At 37.8% G+C, this 23,063-nt stretch overlaps 1 protein-coding gene across 1 annotated transcript in view; it reads left to right on the forward strand.

Moving 5' to 3' along the window:
• The window catches only part of RAB3C (RAB3C, member RAS oncogene family), a 297,825-nt gene extending 275,995 nt beyond the window's left edge, over positions 1 to 21,830 (forward strand). Inside the window, exon 5 of the mRNA XM_033852883.2 lies at positions 12,581 to 21,830. Coding sequence (XP_033708774.1) covers positions 12,581 to 12,768 — 188 coding nt within the window. The 3' untranslated portion in view covers positions 12,769 to 21,830. The remainder of the gene's footprint in view (positions 1 to 12,580) is intronic.
• The last annotated feature ends 1,233 nt before the right edge of the window (positions 21,831 to 23,063 follow it).

Below are 23,063 nucleotides of genomic sequence, written 5' to 3' on the forward strand. Positions count from 1 at the left end.
GTCTTGGTGCTCTGGCTGGGTGTGAGGCCTCTGAGGTGGGAGAGCAGAGTTCAGGACACTGGTCCACCAGAGACCTCCCAGCACCTCATAATATCAGTCAGCAAGAGCTCTCCCAGAGATCTCTCTCTCAACACTAAGGCCCACCTCCACTCAATGACCAGCAAGTTCCAGTGCTGGACATCCCATGCCAAACAACTAGAAAGACAGAACACAACCCCACCCATTAGCAGAGAGGCTGCCTAAAATCATACTAAGTTCACAGACACCCCAAAACACACTTCCGGATGTAGCCCTGACTGCCAGAAAGACAAGATCCAGCTCCATCCAACAGAACACAGGCGCACCAGTCCCCTCCACCAGGAAGCCTACACAACCCACTGAACCAACTTTAGCCACTGGGGGCAGGCACCAAAAACAATGGGAACTACGAACCTGAAGCCTGCAAAAAAAGACCCCAAACACAATAAGTTAAGCAAATGAGAAGGCAGAGAAACAGCAGAGGAAGGAGCAAGGTAAAAACCCACCAGACCAAACAAATGAGGAAATAGGCAGCCTACCTGAAAAAGAATACAGAGTAATGATAGCAACAGTGATCCAAACACTTGGAAATAAAATGGAGAAAATATAAGAAACGTTTAACAAGGACCTAGAAGAACTAAAGAGCAAACAATGATGAACAGCACAATAAATGAAATTTAAAATTATCTAGAAGGAATCAATAGCAGAATAACTGACACAGAAGAACGGATAAGTGACCTGGAAGATAAAATAGTGGAAATAACTGCTGCAGAGCAGAATAAAGAAAAAAGAATGAAAAGAATTGAGGGCAGTCTCAGAGACCTCTCAGAAAACATTAAACACATGAACATTCAAATTATAGCATCCAGAAGAAGAAGAGAAAAAGAAAGGGACTGAGAAAATACTTGAAGAGATTATAGTTGAAAACTTCCCTAATATAGGAAAGGAAATAGCCAACCAAGTCCAGGAAGTACAGAGATTCCCATACAGGATAAATCCAAGGAGAAACATGCCAAGACACATATTAATCAAACTATCAAAAATTAAATACAGAGAAAAAATATTAAAAGCAGGAAGAGAAAAATAACACACAAGGGAATCCCCATAAGGTTAACAGCTGATCTTTCAGCAGAAACTCTGCAAGCCAGAAAGGAGTGGCAGGACATAATGAAACTGATGAAAGGGAAAGCCTACAACCAAGATTACTCTACCCAGCAAGGATCTCATTCAGATTTGATGGAGAAATTAAAAACTTTACAGACAAGCAAAAGCTAAGAATTCAGCATGACCAAACCAGCTTTACAACAAATGCTAAAGGAACTTCTCTAGGCAGGAAACACAAGAGGAGGAAAAGAGCTACAATAACAAACCCAAAACAATTATTAAAATGGTAATAGGAACATACATATCGATAATTACCTTAAATGTAAATGGATTAAATGCTCCAACCAAAAGACATAGACTGGCTGAATGGATACAAAAACAAGACCCATATATATGCTGTCTACAAGAGACCCACTTCAGACCTAGGGACACATACAGACTGAAAGTGAGGTGATGGAAAAAGATATTCCATGCAAATGGAAATCAAAAGAATGCTGGAGTAGCAATTCTCATATCAGACAAAATTCTCATATCAGACAAAATAGACTTTAAAATAATGACTATTACAAGAGACAAAGAAGGACACTATATAATTATCAAGGGATGAATCCAAGAAGAAGATATAACAATTGTAAATATTTATGCACCCAACATAGGAGCACCTCAACACATAAGGAAAATGCTAAAAAGCCATAAAAGGGGAAATCAATAGTAACACAATAATAGTAGGGGACTTTAACACCCCACTTTCACCAATGGACAGATCATCCAAAATGAAAGTAAATAAGGAAACACAAGCTTTAAATGATACATTAAACAAGATGGACTTAATTGATAATTATAGGACATTCCATCCAAAAGCAACAGAATACACTTTGTTCTCAAGTGCTCATGGAACATTCTCCAGGATAGATCATATCTTGGGTCACAAACCAAGTGATAAATTTAAGAAAATTGAAATTGTATCAAGTATCTTTTCCAACCACAACATTATGAGACTAGATATCAATTACAGGAAAAAAATCTGTAAAAAATACATACACATGGAGGCTAAACAATACACTACTAAATAAGCAAGAGATCACTGAAGAAATCAAAAACTACCTACAAACAAATGACAATGCAAACAAAATGACCCAAAACCTATGGGATGCAGCAAAAGCAGTTCTAAGGAAGATGTTTATAGCAATACAACCGTACCTCAAGAAACAAGAAAAATCTCAAATAAACAACTTAATCTTACACCTAAAGCAATTAGAGAAAGAACATAAAGAACCCCAAAGTTAGCAGAAGGAAAGAAATCATAAAGATCAGATCAGAAAAAAATATGAAAGAAATGAACAATAGCAAAGATCAATAAAGCTAAAAGCTGGTTCTTTGAGAAGATAAACAATTGATAAACCATTAGCCAGATTCATCAAGAAAAAAAGATAGAATAGAATATGATGCAGTGGTAGAATAGAATTAGAAATGAAATTAGAAATTAGAAATGAAAAAGGAGAAGTAACAACTGACACTGCAGAAATACAAAGGTTAATGAGAGATTACTGCAAGCAACTATATGCCAATAAAATGGACAACTACAAGCAACTATATGCCAATAAAATGGACAACCTGGAAGAAATGGACAAATTCTGAGAACAGCACAAATTCTGAGAACAGCACAACCTTCTGAGACTGAACCAGGAATAGAAAATATAAACCAGGAAGAAATAGAAAATATAAACAGAGCAATCACAAGCACTGAAATTGAAACTATGATTAAAATCTTCCAACAAACAAAAGCCCAGGACCAGATGGTTTCACAGGTGAATTCTATCAAACATTTAGAGAAGAGCTAACACCTATCCTCCTCAAACTCTTCCAAAATATAGCAGAGGGGAGAATTCTCCCAAACTCATTCTATGAGGCCACCATCACCTTGATACCAAAACCAGAAAAAGGTATCACAAAAAAAGAAAACGACAGGCCAGTATCCCTGATGAACATAGATGCAAACATCCTCAACCAAATACTAGTAAATACAATCCAACAACACCATTATACACCATATACACCATTATACACCATATACACCATTATACACCATAAAGGATTATACACCATGATCAAGTGGGGTTTATCCCAGAAATGCAAGGATTTTTCAGTATATGCAAATCAATCAATGTGATACACCATATTAACAAATTGAAGGAGAAAAACCATATGATCATCTCAATAGATGCAGAAAAAGCTTTTGACAAAATTCAACAGCATTTATGATAAAAACCTTACAGAAAGTAGGCATAGAGGGAACCTACCTCAATATAATAAAGGCCATATATGACAAACCCACAGCCAACATTGGGCTCAACAGTGAAAAACAGAAAACATTTCCTCTAACATCAGGAACAAGACAAGGTTGCCACTCTCCCCACTGTTATTCAACATACTTTTGGAAGTTTTAGCCACAATAATCAGAGAAGAAAAAGAAATAAAAGGAATCCAAATCAGGAAAGAAGTAAAGCTGTCACTGTTTGCAGATGACATACTATATATAGAGAGAGTATCCTTAGGATGCTACCAGAAAACTAGAGCTAATCAATGAATTTGGTAAAGTAGCAGGATGCAAAATTAATGCACAGAAATCTCTTGCATTCCTATACATTAATGATGAAAAATCTGAAAGGGATATTAAGGAAACACTCCCATTTACCACTGCATCAAAAAGAATAAAATACCTAGGTATAAACTTACATAAAGAGACAAAATACCTATATGCAAAAACTGTAAGACACTGATGAAAGAAATTAAAGATGAAAGAAATTAAAGATGATAGAAACAGATGGAGAGATATACCATGTTCTTGGATTGGAAGACTCAACACTGTGAAATGAATGTACTGCCCAAAGCAATCTACACATTCAATGCAATCCATATCAAACTACCAATGGCATTTTTTCACAGAACTAGAACAAAAAATTTCACAATTTGTATGGAAAGTCAAAAGATCCTGATACCCAAAGCAATCTTGAGAAAGAAAAATGGAGCTGGAGGAATCAGGCTCCCTGACTTCAGACTATACTAAAAAGCTACAGTAATCAAGACAGTATGGTACTGGCACAGAAACAGAAATATAGATCAATGGAACAAGATAGAAAGCCCAGAGATAAACCCATGCACCTATGGTCAACTAATCTATGACAAAGGAGGCAAGGATATACAATGGAGAAAAGACAGCCTCTTCAATAAGTGGTGCTGGGAAAACTGGACAGCTACATGTAAAAGAATGAAAGTAGAACACTCCCTAACACCATACACAAAAATAAACTCAAAATGGATTAAAGACCTAAATGTAATGCCAGACAGTATAAAACTCTTAGAGGAAATCATAGGCAGAACATTTTATGACATAAATCACAACAAGATCCTTTTTGACCCACCTCTTAGAGAAATAGAAATAAAAACAAAACTAAACAAGTGGGACCTAGTGAAACTTAAAAGCTTTTGCACAGCAAAGGAAACCAAAGGAAACCATAAACAAGATGAAAAGGTAACCCTCAGAACAGGAGAAAATATTTGCAAACGAAGCAACTGACAAAGGATTAATCTCCCAAATATACAAGCAGCTCATGCAACTCAATATCAAAAAAACAAACAACCCAATCCAAAAATGGGCAGAAGACCTAAAAAGACATTTCTCCAAAGATATAAAGATTACCAACAAACAAATGAAAGGATGCTCAACATCACTAATCATTAGAGAAATACAAAACAAAATTACAATGAGGTATCACCTGATACCAGTCAGAATGGCCATCATCAAAATATCTACAAACAATAAATGCTAGAGAGGGTGTGGGAAAAAGGGAACCCTCTTGCACTGTTGGTGAGAATGTAAATTGATACAGCCACTATGGAGAACAGTATGGAGGTTCCTTTAAAAGTAAAAATAGAACTACCATAAGACCCAGTAATCACACTACTGGACATCTACCCTGAGAAAACCATAATTCAAAAAGAATCATGTACCACAATGTTCATTGCACCTCTATTTACAATAGCCAGGACATGGAAGCAATCTAAGTGTCCATCGATAGATGAATGGGTATATATATACAATGAAGTATTACTCAGCCATACAAAGAATGAAATTGAGTTATTTGTAGTGAGGTGGATGGACCTAGAGACTGTCATACAGAGTGAAGTAAGTCAGAGAGAGAAAAACAAATACTGTATGCTAACACATATATATGGAATCTAAAAAATAATAATAAATGTTTCTGAAGAACCTTGGGGCACGACAGGAATAAAGAAGCAGATATAGAGAATGGACTTGAGGACACTGGGAGGGGAAAGGGTAAGCTGGGACAAAGTGAGAGAGTGGCATGGACATACATATTACCAAATATCAAATAGATAGTAGTGGCAAGTAGCTGCATAGCACAGGGAGATCAGTTAAGTGCTGTGTGACCACCTAGAGGGGTGGGATAGGGAGGGTGTAAGGGAGATGCAAGAGGGAGGGGATATGGGGATATATGTATACGTATAGCTGATTCTCTTTTTTATACAGCAGAGACTCATACACCATTGTAAAGCAATTATACTCCAGTAAAGATGTTAAAAAAAAAAGAAATGAAAAATAAGATACAACTGACACCACAGATACACAAAGTATCATCAGAATTAGTTCAAACAACTATATGCCAATAAAATGGACAACCTAGAAGAGATGGACAAATTCTTAGAAAGGTACAACCTTCCAAGACTGAACCAGGAAGAAATAGAAACTGTGAACAGACCCATCACAAGCACTGAAATTGAAACTGTGATTAAAAATCTTCCAAAAGCCCAGTACCAGAGGGCTTCTCAGGCAAGTTCTATCAAACATTTAGAGAAGAACTAACACCTATCCTTCTCAAAATCTCAAAATCCTTCCAAAAAAATTGCAGATGAAGGAACACTCCCAAGCTCATGCTTTGAGGTTGCCATCACCCTGATACCAAAACCAGATGAAGATACCACAAAAAAAGAAAATTACAGGGAAATGTCACTGATGAACATAGATGCAAAAATCCTCAATAAAAATACTAGCAAACCGAATTCACCAACACATTAAAAGGATCATACATCATGATCAATTGTGATTTATCGCAGGGATGCAAGGATTCTTCAATATACGCAAATCAATCAATATGATACACCATATTAACAAACTGAAGGAGAAAAACCATATGATAATCTCAGTAGATGCAGAAAAATCTTTTGACAAAATTGAACACCCATTTATTATTAAAAACTCTCCAGAAAGTGGGCATAGAGGGAACCTACCTCGACATAATAAAGGCCACATATGACAAACCCACAGCAAACATCATTCTCAATGGTGAGAAACTGAAAGCATTTCCTCTAAGCTCAGGAACAAGACAATGCTCACTCTCACCACTTTTATTCAATATAGTTTTGGAAGTTCTAGCCATATCAATCAGAGAAGAAAAAGAAATAAAAGGAATCCAAATTGGAAAAGTAGTAAAACTGTTTGCAAAAGACATGATACTATACATAGAAAATCCTAAAGATGCTACCAGCAAACTACTAGAGCCCATCAATGAATTCGGTAAAGCGGCAGGGTACAAAATTAATACACTGGGATTTCTTGCATTTATATACACTAACAATGGAAGATCAGAAAGAGAAATTAAGGAAACAATCCCATTTATCATCACATCAGAAAGAATAAAATACCTAGGACTAAACCTACCTAAGGAGGCAAAAGACCTGTACCCTGAAAACTATAACATGCTGATGAAAGAAATTGAAGACAAACAGATGGAAAGACACACCATGTTCTTGGATTGGAAGAATCAATATCGTCAAAATGACTATACTACCCAGTGCAATCTACCAATTCAATGCAATCCCTATCAAATTACCAATGGCTGTTTTTGCAGATCTAGAACAAAAAATCTTAAAATTTGTATGGAAACACAAAAAGCCCCAAATAGCTAAAGCATCCTGGAGAATGAAAAACTGAGCTGGAGAAATCAGGTTCCCTGACTTCAGACTATACTATAATGCTACAGTGATCAAAACAGTATGGTAGGGACTTCCCTGGGTGGCACAGTGGTTAAGAATCCTTCTGCCAATGCAGGGGACACAGGTTCAATCCCTGGTCTGGGAATATCCCACATGCCACAGAGCAACTAAGCCCATGTGCCACAACTACTGAGCCTGCATTCCACAATTACTGAAGCCTGCGCGCCTAGAGCCCATGCTCCACAACAAGAGAAGCCACAGCAATGAGAAGCCCACACATGGCAACGAAGAGTACTCCCCACTCCCCACAACTAGAGAAAAGCCCATGCACAGCAACAAAGACCCAATGCAGCCAAAAAAATAAATAAAATTAGAAGAAAAAACAAAGCAGTATGGTACTGGTGCAAAGACAAATTGCTGTGTCAATGGACCAGGATAGAAAGCTCAGAAATAGACCCTTGCATCTATGGTCAATTAATCTACGACAAAGGAGGCAAGAATATACGATGGAGAAAAGCCAGTCTTTTCAATAAGTGATGCTGGGAAAACTTGACAGCTACACATAAATGAATGAAATTAGAACACTAACACTATACATAAAAGTACATTCAAAATTGATTAAAGACCTAAATGTAAGGCTGGACACTATAATACTCTTAGAGGAAGACATAGGCAGAACACTCTGACATAAATCACAGCAGTATCTTTTTGGATCCACCTCCTAGAGTAATGAAAACAAAAATAAACAAATGGGATCTAATTAAACTTAAAAGCTTTTGCACAGCAAAGAAAACCATAAAGTGAAGAGATAACAAACAGAATGAGAGAAGATATTTGCAAATGGAGCAACCAGCAAGGGATTAATCTCCAAAATATACAAACAGCTCATGCAGCTCTATATCAGAAAACCAAAAACCCAGTCAAAAAATGGACAGATGATCTAAATAGACATTTCTCCAAAGAAGACATACAGTTGGCCAAAAAGCACATGAAAAGATGCTCAACGTCACTAATTATTAGAGAAATGCAAATCAAACCTACAATGAGGTGTCACCTCACAATGGTCAGAATGGCCAACATTACAATATCTACAAACAGTAAATGCTGGAGAGGATGTGGAGAAAAGGGAACCCTCCTAGACTGTTGGTGGGAATGCAAATTGGTACAACTGTTATGGAGGACAGTATGGAGGTTCCTTAAAAAACTAAAAATAGAGTTGCCATATGAGCCAGCAATCCCACTCCTGTGTTTTTTCCAGAGAAAACCATAATTTGAAAAGATACATGTACCCCAATGTTCATTGCAGCACTATTTACAATAGCTAAGACATGGAAGCAACTAACTGTCCATTGACAGAGGAATGGATAAAGAAGATGTGATACATATATACAGTGGAATATTAGTCATAAAAAAAAGAATGAAATAATGCCATTTGCAGCAACATGGATGGATCTAGAGATTATTATACTAAGTAAGACACTTAGAGAAGGACGAGTATCTGTTGATATTACTTATATGTGGAATCTATAAAAATACAAATGAAATTATTTACAAAACAGAAACAGACTCACAGATTTCAAAAACAAATTTATAGTTACCAAAGGCGAAATATGGTGGTGGCGGATAAATCAGGAGTTTGGGATTAACATATACACACTACTATATATAAAATAGATAACCAGCAAGAACTCTACTTAATATTCTTAATAATTTATATGGGAAAAAATCTGAAAAAGAATGAATATATGTATGTAACTGAATCACTTTGCTGTACACCTGAAACTAACACAACATTGTAAATCAACTTATAGTCCAATAAATTTTTATTAAAAAAAGATGTTCTGAACCATGGTGCAAGGCTTATCCAGCTTGGAACAGTGCTATCTGTGCCTGAGAGAAATTAGAATGGATGATTAGTGCTTCTGTGACCAACTGAAAGTGTTCACTGATTTGTTGATGAAAACATGTGTATGCTGCAATTATTAATACAGGATGATATAGTCTGAGGGACAGGTGTCCAAGGCTGTAGGCTAAGTCAGTAACCTATTTATTAGGAGATCTCTGTCACCCTTCACAATCAGCTTGCTCTGTGACCTTGGGCTACTTATTTGATCTGCCAAATCACGCTGTCCTACCTAGTAAATTGGAAATGATCTTCAAAGTTTTATGAAAAAGACTGTTTCCTAGGGATCACTGACTGAAGTGCTGGCTTTCCACTGATGTTCGTGTGTATGAATGGGAGGTTAAATATTTCTAAGAACAAGGTCATGCTGCTATAGTTGAATTTAGTATGATACATTGGTAGGTAATGGCCATAAAACCCAACAATGACTCAATAGAAGAATAAAGGCTGAAGTAGGCTGAAGTGTTTGAATTTGTGGTTACAATTTAGTTCATGAGCTTTAAACACCATGGACACCCATAGGTGTGGAGTGTGGTCGCACATAGAGTTGCTTGGTTGTAGATACTGATTCCCCAGGATGGAGAATCATTTATTGCACAGTAAACTTGCTTTGCCCTGAATCCAAACAACTATATGCTAAAATAATGACGTTGAGTTTGATCCTGAATATCTCATTTTATGACCAACAGCACATGTGGTCAACGAGAGGAGGCCTAATTTCCAGAACCTTTCACATATTTCTCTATAGACATATAGCTGTCCTGATGGCCACCTTGATGAACCTTAAGCAGCACAAAATACCAGAGTACCTTTGGAATCATTAAGAAAAGATGTTTCATATGTTTCACCCAGAGTGTTAAATCTAGTTAATCACTAACTATGTAAATTGATGAAAGTTTGTTGTATTACTTAACATAGAACTTCCAGTTCAACTGGAACCAAACAGTAGGCTTTGCAGAGTATCTGAAGGAGGAGGAGAGTGTTCAGGTTTAGTTCAAATGCCAGCTTTGCCACTACTGGCTGATCAAGTAAATGAGCAAAGTACTCAGCCATTTTCTGCCTCTATTTCCTTATCAATAATTTGGAGAAAATACTGGCACCTACCTTACAGATACAGTGTTTTAAATAGCACCTGTTCTACAGTAACCTCCCAAATGTTAGTTTCTTACTATTATTGTTGTGATAATAGTATTATTTAATTATATAGTTATTGTATAATTATATAATAACATTTTCTGGTTTGCTTGGCACTTTTACATATGTTTTCTCATTTGAGCCTAATGTAAGACAAATGTCATAAATAAAGAACATAAGAATAAAAACATGACTTTCCCATGGTCACAAAGCCAGTAAGTATTGCTCCTATGGCTAAATCTCCCATCTGACAATCCATCCCTCTCACCACATTATGGCATCTCCTTCTCCAGCCATGCTGGATAAATGGAGGGCTGTTATAATATGGTGTTCTCTTCCTGGGGTTCCAGGGTAAGGTCAAGACACAGAGCATTCTGGCTCCTGGGCTCAAGGATCATTTTACTGACCTTAAGTTGTACACCAGCAGCATTGTGTGTCTCTAAGCCCAGATTAAAAGAATCACATTTGATAAAGGTTTGCACGGATTACTGTGGTTTGTTTTACAATGGCCAAATCTTTTATGATACCCTTCAAGTTCAGTGCCTTCCCCCAAATCATGCTAATAAATAAAAGATGTGTCAGCAGAAGCGATGAGAGAAAAGTGAAACCTTTGGAGAAAAAAAAATCCCATAATTTATCACAAAGTCTCATTTAGGGATCTTGATTTCAGTGGGGTTTTGGTATCTTGTGACTTAAAGCACCCTCCTGTTAACACTGAGAAAATCCCCACAAGGATGCAAATAGTTCTGACATCTAGGCAAGTATGGATTCTAAGCAATTGTGCTTTCCAAAATCTGGATCCAATTGCTGAAAGGTGAATGATCTAGCCCTATAGATTGCAAACATTAGAAAAGAGAATTCTGTTAATGCCAGAATTTTGTAAAGAAATTAGGAATTTAAGAGAGCTATATAAACACTGTCCAGAGAGACAAATGCAAGGGAGATAAATACAAGGCAAAGAGGGCTTGAAATATTCTCTATTTTATAGAACCTGGCTTAACTCATGCTCGCTCCTTCAGCTCAAATCCTGCGGTTACTCACTTGGATTTTAACAGTAGAATACACAGTAACTAAAGAAATTCGAGCTCAGATATCATCATCTATCTTAACTAAATTTTAATTCACGAAAATTGCTTTTTGTTGTTTATCTTCAATACTGCTTAAGAAAATAAATATTTCTAGCTCATGAGAGCGATTTTGACATGGATTCAAAATATTAATCCATTTTTTCCTCTTTTGGCCCCAGGAGCTGGGATGAAATCACATGATTTAATCATTCTGAATCCATGTGGCTCCTCAGAGATAGGACCAGATGTAACCAGAGGATTTATAGGGTGTAAAATTCAGAATGGATTAGGACAGCGTTTCTGTGTTCAACCCAATACATCCTAAATCAACATTCCCTGGATGGACCAGAGCAATCTCTGGCTGGCCTAGTGGGGAGGTTGTCATGGCAACTGACTGGCAAGCTCAGCCCGTGGAATGTGAATGCGAACAATAGTGACAAGGCTGTGTACAGAGCAGCCTACTAAGGCTGCTTCTACCCAGGTACAGTGACGCATCAGTCGATGCGTGAAACTGTCACTGCATTTTTTTGTAACTTCTTGCACTTCTGGCAGCTTATTTGAAATTTATCGTGTCCTTTCCCAGATGTTGATAAAACATTGCTGCTGACAGGTAACAGAAGATATGGAAAAATCAGCACCAGTAACTAGCTGCAATGGTATACAAAGCCCTGGAGGGCTGTTAGGCTAACACCACTCAAATTTCCTAAAGGAGGCTGGAGCTCGCTTAGGGTAAATCCAATGATTCTTTAGTGCCACCTTATGTCCAGTTAAATACAGGAAATTTACCAAAGGCCTACCCTCAAACACTTTACTAGGCAGCAGTAGGACAGACATGGAAAAAGTTAGAGCTGCATTATGTGGGAGTTTGGGAGTCCCTTTCACAGCAGAATATGAACATGAAGTCTTCTAAGCCTGAAGTTAAAGAAAAAATGAAAATTAATAATTTTGGTAGAATCTGAAATGAGGAAATTTTAAAAAAAAATGCCAAATAACCCCAGACCTAGAAAAGATTAGAAGAGGCTGCATGCTGATCCAGGGGTTGCAGGAAGAGATGGCAGAGACAGACTGTGTCAAGGATTCTTCATGTCGTCCTTACTAACTAACTCTTGCCAAGGCTTTTTTTTTTTTTTGTCTAGAGAAAAATAAGATGTGAACATCACTAATTTGACTTTATAATTCTTGTTAATGGATAGCAAGATGGTAGCATTTGTTCAATCCTGCCTCTCATCTCCCACCCAAACCAAACCTACCAGCACTGCTGTCCTACCATCACCATGTCCCATTTAATTTCCGCAGAAGTATGAAGCGACCAAGCTGTGTTTCTTTGTGTTTCTTCCAGGTTTTGAGTTTTTTGAAACAAGTGCCAAGGATAACGTTAATGTGAAGCAGACATTTGAGCGTCTCGTGGATATCATCTGCGACAAAATGTCCGAGAGTTTGGAGACAGATCCAGCCATCACTGCCGCAAAGCAGAACACGAGGCTCAGGGAAACACCTCCTCCACCGCAGCCCAACTGTGGCTGTTAGTGTCCCGGTACAGGCAGCTCCAGAGGGGTTGGTTGCTAAAAATAGCATTTATAAATGGTCAATTAGCCTTCATTTATACTGCCTAATAATTATTTGAGGGAAATCTTTGATGTCTGTGGCTCGAACATGCATTCAATTCCGGGGAGATTTCCGGTGTTAATAAGTGACAAATATGTGATCTTAACTTTGTAAGGACTATCCATCTATAAACATCAGATGTTTGCATGTGATTTGTTATTTGTCTTCTAGGCTCTTTTTGTTTCAGGTTTCTTAGATTAAGCTACTGCTGGGACCTCTGATTATAATTTCAGTACAACTGAGTTTTGGGCTACGGGTTCAAATTATGCTATTCACTTGTAGGGATGATAACCAAGAAATTGGTTGTGTGTGTGGTGTGAGCAGGGCGAGATCTCAGGAGGCCTTATTTGCTTTACTCTCAATCGAAAATCAAGTGGAAATGTTACTCATGATTAGGGAGACTGTCATGGGTCTGGTTGGTTTACTGTTCAGGAAAGGTATCTATTTTTCAGTGTTATTATAACTGAGAAGACCATTGACTATAAAGAACTTGAAATATTGCTAAGGCCCTTGCAAATTTACCAAGAGATTAATATTTACCTGACTGGAAGTAGATTTTAACAGTAGTCTTAGTTTAGATGTTTAAATAAGGAATACCTAACCCAAGACAGCACCACCCAACATTCTGAATATTTGAGGGCACTGACAGACAGAGGTATCTGCTGAATGTGTTATGTAACAAGCGTCTTAACCAAGAAGGATATGAGTAGCAGTGGGATTCCAAGGCCTGAGCTCCCCCCCATGACATATACCACCGCGACTTTCTGGAACAATTACCAACGCTTGGAACAGAGGTCAAGTTGAAGCTTGTTAGAGCACCTCTTCCCATAGGATGTAGGCTTGCTTCCCCCAACATTGCCTTCTGCTCGCACCTCCCTAGGTTCTTTTACCTGGCTAGAAATCAGTTAAACAGTATCTCCATGGCTCTCAGATTGAGGAAAAGACAATTATCATCTCTAATCTTTTTCAATCCAAGTATTTATACCTTTAAGGCGTATCCCCATTCTGTAAGCCTTTAAACATGCTTAAGTTACTCAGAGACCTCTCTTTGGAGCTGAGAGTTACAGAAAAATCTTAGGGTGCCATAAGCAATTTGAGAGGAGAAAGGAAACCATTTGAACACCCAGATTCTTTCTCCTAGAGATTCCTTCGCCTGGATTTCCTGAAGACCATATATGATTAACAAGCAAACCAATCCCACCAGCGATTCTAAGTGAGGACTGGAAAGAGACACAGCATCTGTATCACCACCCAGCATTGTTTACGGCTAGGACTTTAAGGCAGCAGGCACACATTGGCATATTTGGAAGGGCAGTTCCATTAAGTGAACTTTCCCCTTTTTTGGTGATCATGTAAAAGATTTTTTTCTCTTTTCAAAAACAGAGACACTTCCCATGAAAGTATTGAGCGCAAGATTCTTGAGCAAGGATATTGATAGGGAAAGATGCATATCTAAAGAGATCTCTGGAGGATAAATGCCTGCAAGACAGGGAACTAGGTCACATATATTACTAGTAAGTTAGAAGATGAAAATTACAGGAGAAAGCATTTGGGATGTCTTAAGCATATCCACATTCTTATTATTGCTCATCTTAGCTTAAGATCCACTAATTGGCAATAAATCTTCACTTTGGCACTCTGCAAGGTAGACCTTAGCCTAGTGAAGACAAGAAGACATTAATGCTTTATTAGATTTTAATGGGGCAACTAGCTTCAAAAATCACAGAAATTAAAGTGAAGGGAAGAAAGAGAAGGCAGGGGCCATCAAAGCAGATTTGTTTGCAACAGAAGCCTGTTTGCATGATACTGTAATATTTCTTTAACATGGTCTAGAAAATGGCCATGTTAAATGATATAGCTGTTAAGCTGACTTTTACAATCTAATGTGAAGCAATAGAACTAGGAAGACCTTCGCATCCTCTCTCAGACCTGATCTCACATACATACGTACAGATGTCAAGGACCTCAATATGATGTCTCAGATGGCTTTTTCAGAAGAACATTGATATGCATATTATTGTAAAATGGAAAGCAAAATCAGAGAGGGTAGAAAATGGGAAAGAAAGTTGAGTTTTGCCCTCTTGTAAACTCCTTCCCTGAAGAGCTAATTGCCATTGAAATTAAACGGCTCTAGAACCAGAAGACCTAAGCCAAGTACCCACTTCCACAGTGTCAAACATACCAGACTTGAGCTACTGTGTGCCAGTCGGGAGCAGAATGCAAGAATGGCCCAGGTGTCAGTGCCAAGGGACATCCAATAATTTCTATTTTTCAAGACTCAATGGAAGTGGAGGCTTACTAATTGATTCTCAGTTCTGAAGTCCCTACCCCAGTGTGATTTTCTAAGTGAGACGCTTCCAAAAAGGATCGTCACAGAGCTCAATGAATTGAGCACCTATGCTCCTGCGGTAAAGCACATGAAAAGAGAGAAAAATTCTCGACTCCTAATCTCATCAAGAGATCCTGGTTTTAAAATCAAGTTTGGCAAAAGAAGAACCAGCCTAGGATTCACTAAGTAAACTTCTATTGGCATCAAGCTATATTATTTATAATGCTGTGGTTCCAAGGGTTTTCACCCTTTAGGCCATCATGCACACAAATGTGTATACACACACACGCATACAATATCTCCCATATTCTGTCTGCCAACAGCTTAAATAACCACAGATCATTTTTACTAATGGCCTAACTAAATTTGTATTCAAAAGAACAGAGACATCTTACAAAGTGTATGTTTGTGTTAGTGTGTAAATTGTAGACAGCCATGTTTTGTCTTTGATGCAACTCAATTAGTGTTTCAAGAACAAATTTCTCTTCCTCTGTCACCCCTCTCCTCATCACCCCATCCCTCCGATTACTTTTATAATCAAACCTTGATTGTTTTGAGCAGATACTTCCAAGAGCTTTGGTTTGGGGACATTCCTTTCTGTTCTAAATGTAAATGAAAAATTGGACTGGAAATTATTTCCTCTAAACAGCCATTTAGGACTTCCCTGGTGGCGCAGTGGTTGAGAGTCCGCCTGCCGATACAGGGGACACGGGTTCGTGCCCCGGTCCGGGAAGATCCCACATGCTGCAGGGCGGCTGGGCCCGTGAGCCCTGGCCGATGAGCCTGAGCGTCCGGAGCCTGTGCTCCGCAATGGGAGAGGCACAACAGTGAGAGGCCCGCGTACCGCAAAACAAACAAACAAACAAAAACAGCCATTTAGTGGACCCGCATTTCAGCTTTTGGGGTTGTGAGTGGATGTAGAAGGTGCATGAAGTTTCTTAAGTCCTAAGATGGCAGTTTACAAGTTAGCATTATATCTATGGGCTTATAAGAAGAATTAAGACAGTGAATTAGTTCATTGCCACTGCTGAGCAACCTCTACTGCCTTGATAAACTTCTAACCACCTCTTTAGTTTAACTTAAAATCATTATCCCTTTGCCCGCCTAGTAAATAAATGCTAAGATTTTTATTTGGAATGGGAACTATGATGATGTCTTTGGTTGCTGCAGAAAGCCTCAGCGTTATGTTAAATATGAACTATGCATTCCACTACAACCGCAATTATACAAGACATCTACATACTCAACAAACAAATATGTATTTCACCTACTTAACTCTTATCCAGATTAATAATAGCTCTTTGGTTCAGCACATTGGTTATCTTTCAGGAACTAATTTAACCTTCCCATTTTAACTACATCTATACTGAGGATAGACTTTCAGGGATGCAATGTTCTTGCTTTAAAGTAAAATACAGTCTACTGTTAACTGAACTTCCATGAAGCAACATTAATTTTGGAGCGTGGTAGTCAGTAATCAGTGGCTCATTTTGATGTACTTTATCCAATGTGTCTCTTCGTGCTCAGTGAGGATATACTGTGCCATCCTTCAGTCAACTGTGTGGCATCTGTGAGACTATGTTAAAAATGTATCCAGACTCTCCCAAGCTATCCCAAGGCTGAGGTAGCAGCTGCATGTGAAATACTAAGATAAATCTTAAAGTCATGATTAAAACCCTTCTAGGTCAAAAAGTGTTTAATAATTTCCATCTACTATTGGAATGCTCCATCAGGAATTTTTGGCGTGGCATACTTGGGAGGTAGCCTTTCTGTCTGAAGAATGCTCTCTCTCTCTCTAAATTATAGTTTGCATGACTGGTAACTAGAACTCTTTGTTCCTTTGTGTGTGTACTCACTCAGTGTGCCATGTCAGGCTGCCATGTGAGCAACTAGACCCATGTGGCCTTTCTAATCACCCCCTAGAAGATGCAGCCACTCCAGATCTGCTTGGCTTTGCCCTTTTGTGTATAATACCTGTGTTTTAGGGGTCTACCAGTAAAATGGTGAATTCTTTCTGATCAGCTGAACAATCAGGGTCAGCTTTTTAGATTCCTTTATATTTCAGATAACTTTTTGATCAAAGCCAGTTAAAGACAAAAACCTGTTTTATATTCTGAAACAAATTAGGAAAATTGAGTAAAAGATGAAGTTTATAACCAGGAAAAAAGGCATCTTGATTATCTCTACAGTGAACCTAAAGGGTTCCAGGTTCTAAAAATACAATATCCTCTAAGGGGACAAAAACAGGTCTAGAGAATTTATTTAAAATATATCCACCTATTGTTGTTTCATAAATAATGTTTTTTTCTTAAAAACCTTTACAGGAATGCTTGACACTCTAGTCCAATACTTCGCTTAAGTAGATTAAAATATTTACACTTGGGCCACACAGAGAGTGTTGCCCCTCCCAGCACATACACACTCAAACACAGATACCTTTTCTATGAAGGAAAATTTCCATATATGGTGCTTTCTCAGTGCTAGGGAAAAGGGAGATTTTACTATGCTCCAACAACTGTAACTGGCATTTCCCTTAAAAAGGTCTACAAAATAGATTCTTCACACTGATTTGATTTGCCTCTGTGCAGAGAATTAATTCCCATTAAAAGGGGAGGATAGAGAGAATATATTTTGCAAACCTTCTAGAGAAAAGAAATTATTTCAAAGCCTCTGTCAGAGTTCGAGTATTAAGATCAGACCATGCAGCTGGTGGACAAATTGAGCTTTCTATTTACAATTCTCTTTTCTACTTCCTGATTTTTTTTATCATCTCAGTTTTTTAAAGCACTCTCCTCACAGAGTGACAGGACCAAGAATAGGAAATGAGACTCAAGTTTCACCATTTACCTCCCATCAGTACAGTTAGTGGTAGAGTTTCAACCGGTCATTACTTGCTGAAATGAAGTTGGGGGGGGGGGGGTACCTGTGTATTTCATTCACCTGTGTTCATACTTTCCTTCATTGTGGACAACTGAGAGTTGGCTGTGGCTTTATTTCTTAATGGAAATGTTTCCATGGTCATATTATTTGGCACTAGAGGTTGCTTAGGTTCATGAATGCCATTCTTAAAGATGCAGATGGTACATGAGCCACAGACACCTGGCCTTTCAGGGACGTGAGCATAAATTACATCTGTCTAGTGGTTCCATACGCCTCATAAAAGTGAAATCTGGGGATTGTTTGCTGTTTCAGTATGATGGTTTTCCATGCATTGTCTCATCATCCCTAGGATATGTGCTGAATGAAAATTTCCTGTAATTCCTGTTAATATATTGTTAATGTCAGACGTGATGTGATACCGTTGAACTGTCCAAATGTACAACTACTTAATGGTGTTTGTGGAACTGAAATGTCTTAAATGTTGCATGAAATATGTTATAAAAATAGATTTGTTTTCTATTTTTCAACACCTCAGAATTGAGGGTTCATGGGCCAATAAGTGCAATATTTAATGACTTACTCAGTGTATATAAACTAGTGTGAAAGAGTGAATTATAATGAATGTGTGAGATGCTTTAATGGCTGTTTGACTTACTCAGATTATTTCGTGTAGCTGTATTTGTTTAGTGGTACAATTTATACAGTAAATACCTTATTGGTGTCATGTGAAACTCCTCTGTGCCTACTTCAAGGTATGTTTTTTTTTCCCCTATAAGACCAAACATTTAGGATCTGGGAATATATGTCAATTTTGCCTTTTAGAATTGTGGATTTTATTTTCAAGACAGAATGGCTGTTAGTTTATTTTATATAGGCATTCCCTTCTTTAATTCAGAATCTTCCTTAAGCCTTTTATAAGAGGTTAATTTAGAAACCTAAGAAAAAATATGCACATAAGGAAAAGTCATTTTTATTTTTCTCTGAAATGTTGATCACATGTTCTGTCTCCTAAGAATTTTCACTCATATTTTTGTGTATATTTCATTGTCACTCAACCTTGTGTTTGGTTTGCAAATTTAACACTGTCAATCCTGAGAATCCTAAAATATTGATGTCTTTTTAGGTTGTTGCTAATATTATATTCACTTTCAATTCTCAATTGTCCACACTGATAATATAGGAGAAACAAGTCAGAATCCTTAAATCACTTTGGTATGTCATCATAAACTCATATATTCGTCCTCAGACTCCCTTGGTTAATCTCATAATTGGTGGCATAGAACTTCAATGAGATACAAAATCAAGAAATTAGGCCTGGTTGCTGGATTACCAAAAACTATGTATTTATGTATATGAAGTTTCAAGTAGGACAACTACCTTAAACTCCTATTTGCCATTTTAATTTTTAAGGCAAAACACTCATTGTAATACTGTGTTTTGCCTTTTCATTTAGTTAGAGTAAATCATGATACCCTTGGGAAAAACGTTGAGTTTTTCACTAAAAATGATGAAAAACAGTTGGTTTTAGATGACCATGGCCCTCTGTACATCACAGGAAGCCTTCAGTTCTCTCTATGGCAATTGCCTGAAATTGACATGCGAGAATGTGCCAATCATATTAAATGGCTTTGGACCACTACCAGCGATATGTGGCCCTATTTTACATGTGATAGCCTGCTCTTGGACCCACAGAAGTCAAGTAGAGGTGGGTGAAACAGGGAGGTTAGAGACTACTTCGTGCCAAATTTAAAAAAAAGAAAAATATAAGCAGGTAGCCAACATTAGAATGATAATTTAAGGGTGTGTTTAAATGTTTAGTCGTCAATAGTTACTGAATACCATGTACTCAGTGCTGTGGGAATCAAACATGGAAGAGGTATGGCTCTGGCCTCTAATAAGCTTACTGACTGAAGAACAAGGAACAAAATACCAGGATATGATCTAAATGCTATGTTATGTCAGGCTATAGGAGCACAGAGAATGTGAAACCTACAAAAACAGGAAAAGTCAAGAATGGCTCCATTGAAGAGGTGAGACATGATCCCAGAAAGAATTAGATAGAGGAGATTGTGCCAGGCAAATAAATGGGAAAGGTCACAGTTTGTTCCCTTGAATGGAAGGGGGACAGAGCTGGCAGCTAGAGATCATTGTTTTCCTCCAGAGAACCAGACTGGCCCTCGGAAACCCAATAAATTACCCCAGTTTGGTTCTCTCTGTTTTTATCCCCATGAGGAAAGCAAGCTGCAGTATCGTCATATTCCTCTGTGCTGAACAGCCCCAGACTCGGGCCCAAAACACAAATTAATCTGAAGCTCATAAGAACAGTAGATTTAGACATTTTGCCCATGCACCAAACCACAAGGCATTGTCAAATCCAGCGTCAACCAGGCAGATGTGAGCCCAGAGATTTTTCTGTCGTTCTGTGTTTCCCATAAAGGGTGTGGGGAATTGCATAGATGAATACCTTCCTTTGTAACCAGGCACTTTCGGCTCCTTCTTAGTGACTGCACTGTGGAGCTCTTCTTGAGAAAAAATTGAGTAACGGCTTAATGCTTTCATATAGTGATCGTGATGTTTATTTGAACACTACTGCTGCACAGCAAATATTACGACTCTTCATGTGTCCACAGGAGCTCTTGTCTGGGTTTAACGCTATAACGTGTATTCACATTGTGAAGTTTTAATTCTCTTTATTAAAATTAATTGTGTAAGAACTGTATGTGCTCTATTAGGTATTAAGTTTGTATGTGAATTCTGTATAGAAAGTGGTTTTTGTTCTTTGGGTTTATCTTGTTTTATTTGGAGATTACAATAAATATCTAAGAGACTATATTCCTGAATTTCTCAGTCTTGGTCTGAGAACATTTTTCATCTCCTCTCAATTTGTATTACTTTTGGTCCTAGGATACCTATTTCCATTTTTTTCCTTCCTCATCTACAATCCTAGGCACAGTGCTGAGCTTGAACTAGAGACAGAATGAGTGTATTTTTATTTAGGGCTATGAGTTTCCTACACATGATTTTGGACTTAGGCAAAGGAGTTAACTCTAACATTTGTCATCTTTTAAGGTAGGTAACTTTTTATACCTGACTGACTATATTCCAGAATCAAAGCTCTTGGTTGTAGAATCAAGAAAGGCTGCTATGGTATTAAAAAGTCACCTCTGCTACCTGAAGACCATGTGTTCCTGTATCTGAATTCTAGGATCCAATGATTATTTTGCACCCTACTGACACCGCCTGGGAGAGAAGCATTCAACCAGGTAATGTATGGATGGGATGTGTGAGTGGTATAGGCTTTTTTAAATGAATGGTGTGTGATGCAGTGATGCTTCAGGTAATATGCAGGCTTGCCTTGGTCTTGGACCTCAGAGCATGGTGAAGCACCCAGTTATCCATCTATTTGCATCACAGCAGACCTACTACTAATTTTAAGATTGCTTAATGTTCTAATCATGCCAACAGCTCTATTTCCACATATTTTCTTTCAAATATGCCTCTAAAGCTGTTTCCCAAACTCTGTGCTAAAAATAAGCCAAGCAAGACGGTCCTAGGAATATCCACATGGGTCCACAGGGTCAAAATAACTTCCTGAACAGAACTCAGTGACAAGAGGGTCACCTGTCTGTCTAGACAAAGCAGGCAACATGAAAAGAATCAAAATTAATGGAAAATAATAAATTAAGGGACTTCCAGTTATATTAATCAACAAACATTTATAGAATGTCTTTTATGTGCTAATTTCTTGGTGTACATGAAAATACATAAATAGAATACTACCTCAGTGAACTCATACAATTGTGATAGAGGAAAATGTATAAGTTAATATTAATAGATTACCACAGTTTATATATTACTCTTTCCTAATATTTGTGTCTAATAAATAATTGAAGTGAACATTAGAAAGTTGTTTCATTCTAAAAGAACTCACAAAAATGTCTTCTTGAAATCTTATGAAATACATTTTTTTAGACAAGAGTCCTCTATCCCTAGGTAAAAGTCTTGCCAGTAGCAAGACCTCAGAAGACCTACACATGCTTCATGGTCATTCTGAGGTTTCTGTGGCTAAACCAGGTCCAACTGGTTTTAGCAGGAATCCCCCTCTATGTTCACCCCTCAGAAATAATCACCCTGGCTTTAATTTTTAAAAAATGAAGTTACTATGTGTCTATTTTTCTCAATAACCTTGAAAAGGTAGACCTAGAAAGAATATATCTGGCACCCTCAGAAGATGCTAATCATTTTTGCTAGGTTCCTATTGGTCCTGAAAAAGACTTCTAAATAAAAGGCCACATGGCAGGCTCTGGTCTTGGACACTTCTCGGGAACACTCAAGTCTGAAGGTTCTCTTATTTCTCCTCTAAATTTCTTCTCACTTCACCCCATACCCACCAAGTCCAAAGAATCTTTAGTCTGGTGGAGAGGTAGTCTGACTGCTCAACTTTTCTTCCTAATCTATTTTTTATGCCCCAAGTCCTTCCGCCCTAGAATTTCTTTTTTATTAATTCTAAATCTCAGGCAATTTCAACTAAAAATCATATTCTTTTTTAAAGTATATTGTTCCCCCCTTAAAGCAATTCTACTGACTGAATGGTAGAAAGGCAAAGATAATATATTGTATAGACAATATAAGAAGGCAAGTATTGGGAGAAAGTCTGGATTAAAATTTCAAAACAGTATACTACCAAGCAGACAATTACAATACAATTTGATGTGTGCCAATATAGAAGTTACATACAAACTACTGTGAAAGCACAGAAGAGGGGCAATTAACCCAGATTGGAGGCAAAGATTGCGATGTTCCAGGAAAGTGTACTAGAAGAAAAGAGACCTGAGTTAAAACATATAGGAGATGTAGGAGTTATGCTGGAGCAGAAGTGGAAGAAGAAGGTTATTCCACACAGAGAGAGCAACAAAAGCAAACCACAGAGGTAGAGCAGAGTACTGTGTATTCCTAGAACTCCAAAGCCATTCACATAGGTCATCACAGGGTGGAAGAGAAAAAGAGA

The sequence above is a fragment of the Tursiops truncatus genome, chromosome 3, assembly GCF_011762595.2.
Source record: "Tursiops truncatus isolate mTurTru1 chromosome 3, mTurTru1.mat.Y, whole genome shotgun sequence".
Lineage (NCBI taxonomy): Eukaryota > Metazoa > Chordata > Mammalia > Artiodactyla > Delphinidae > Tursiops > Tursiops truncatus.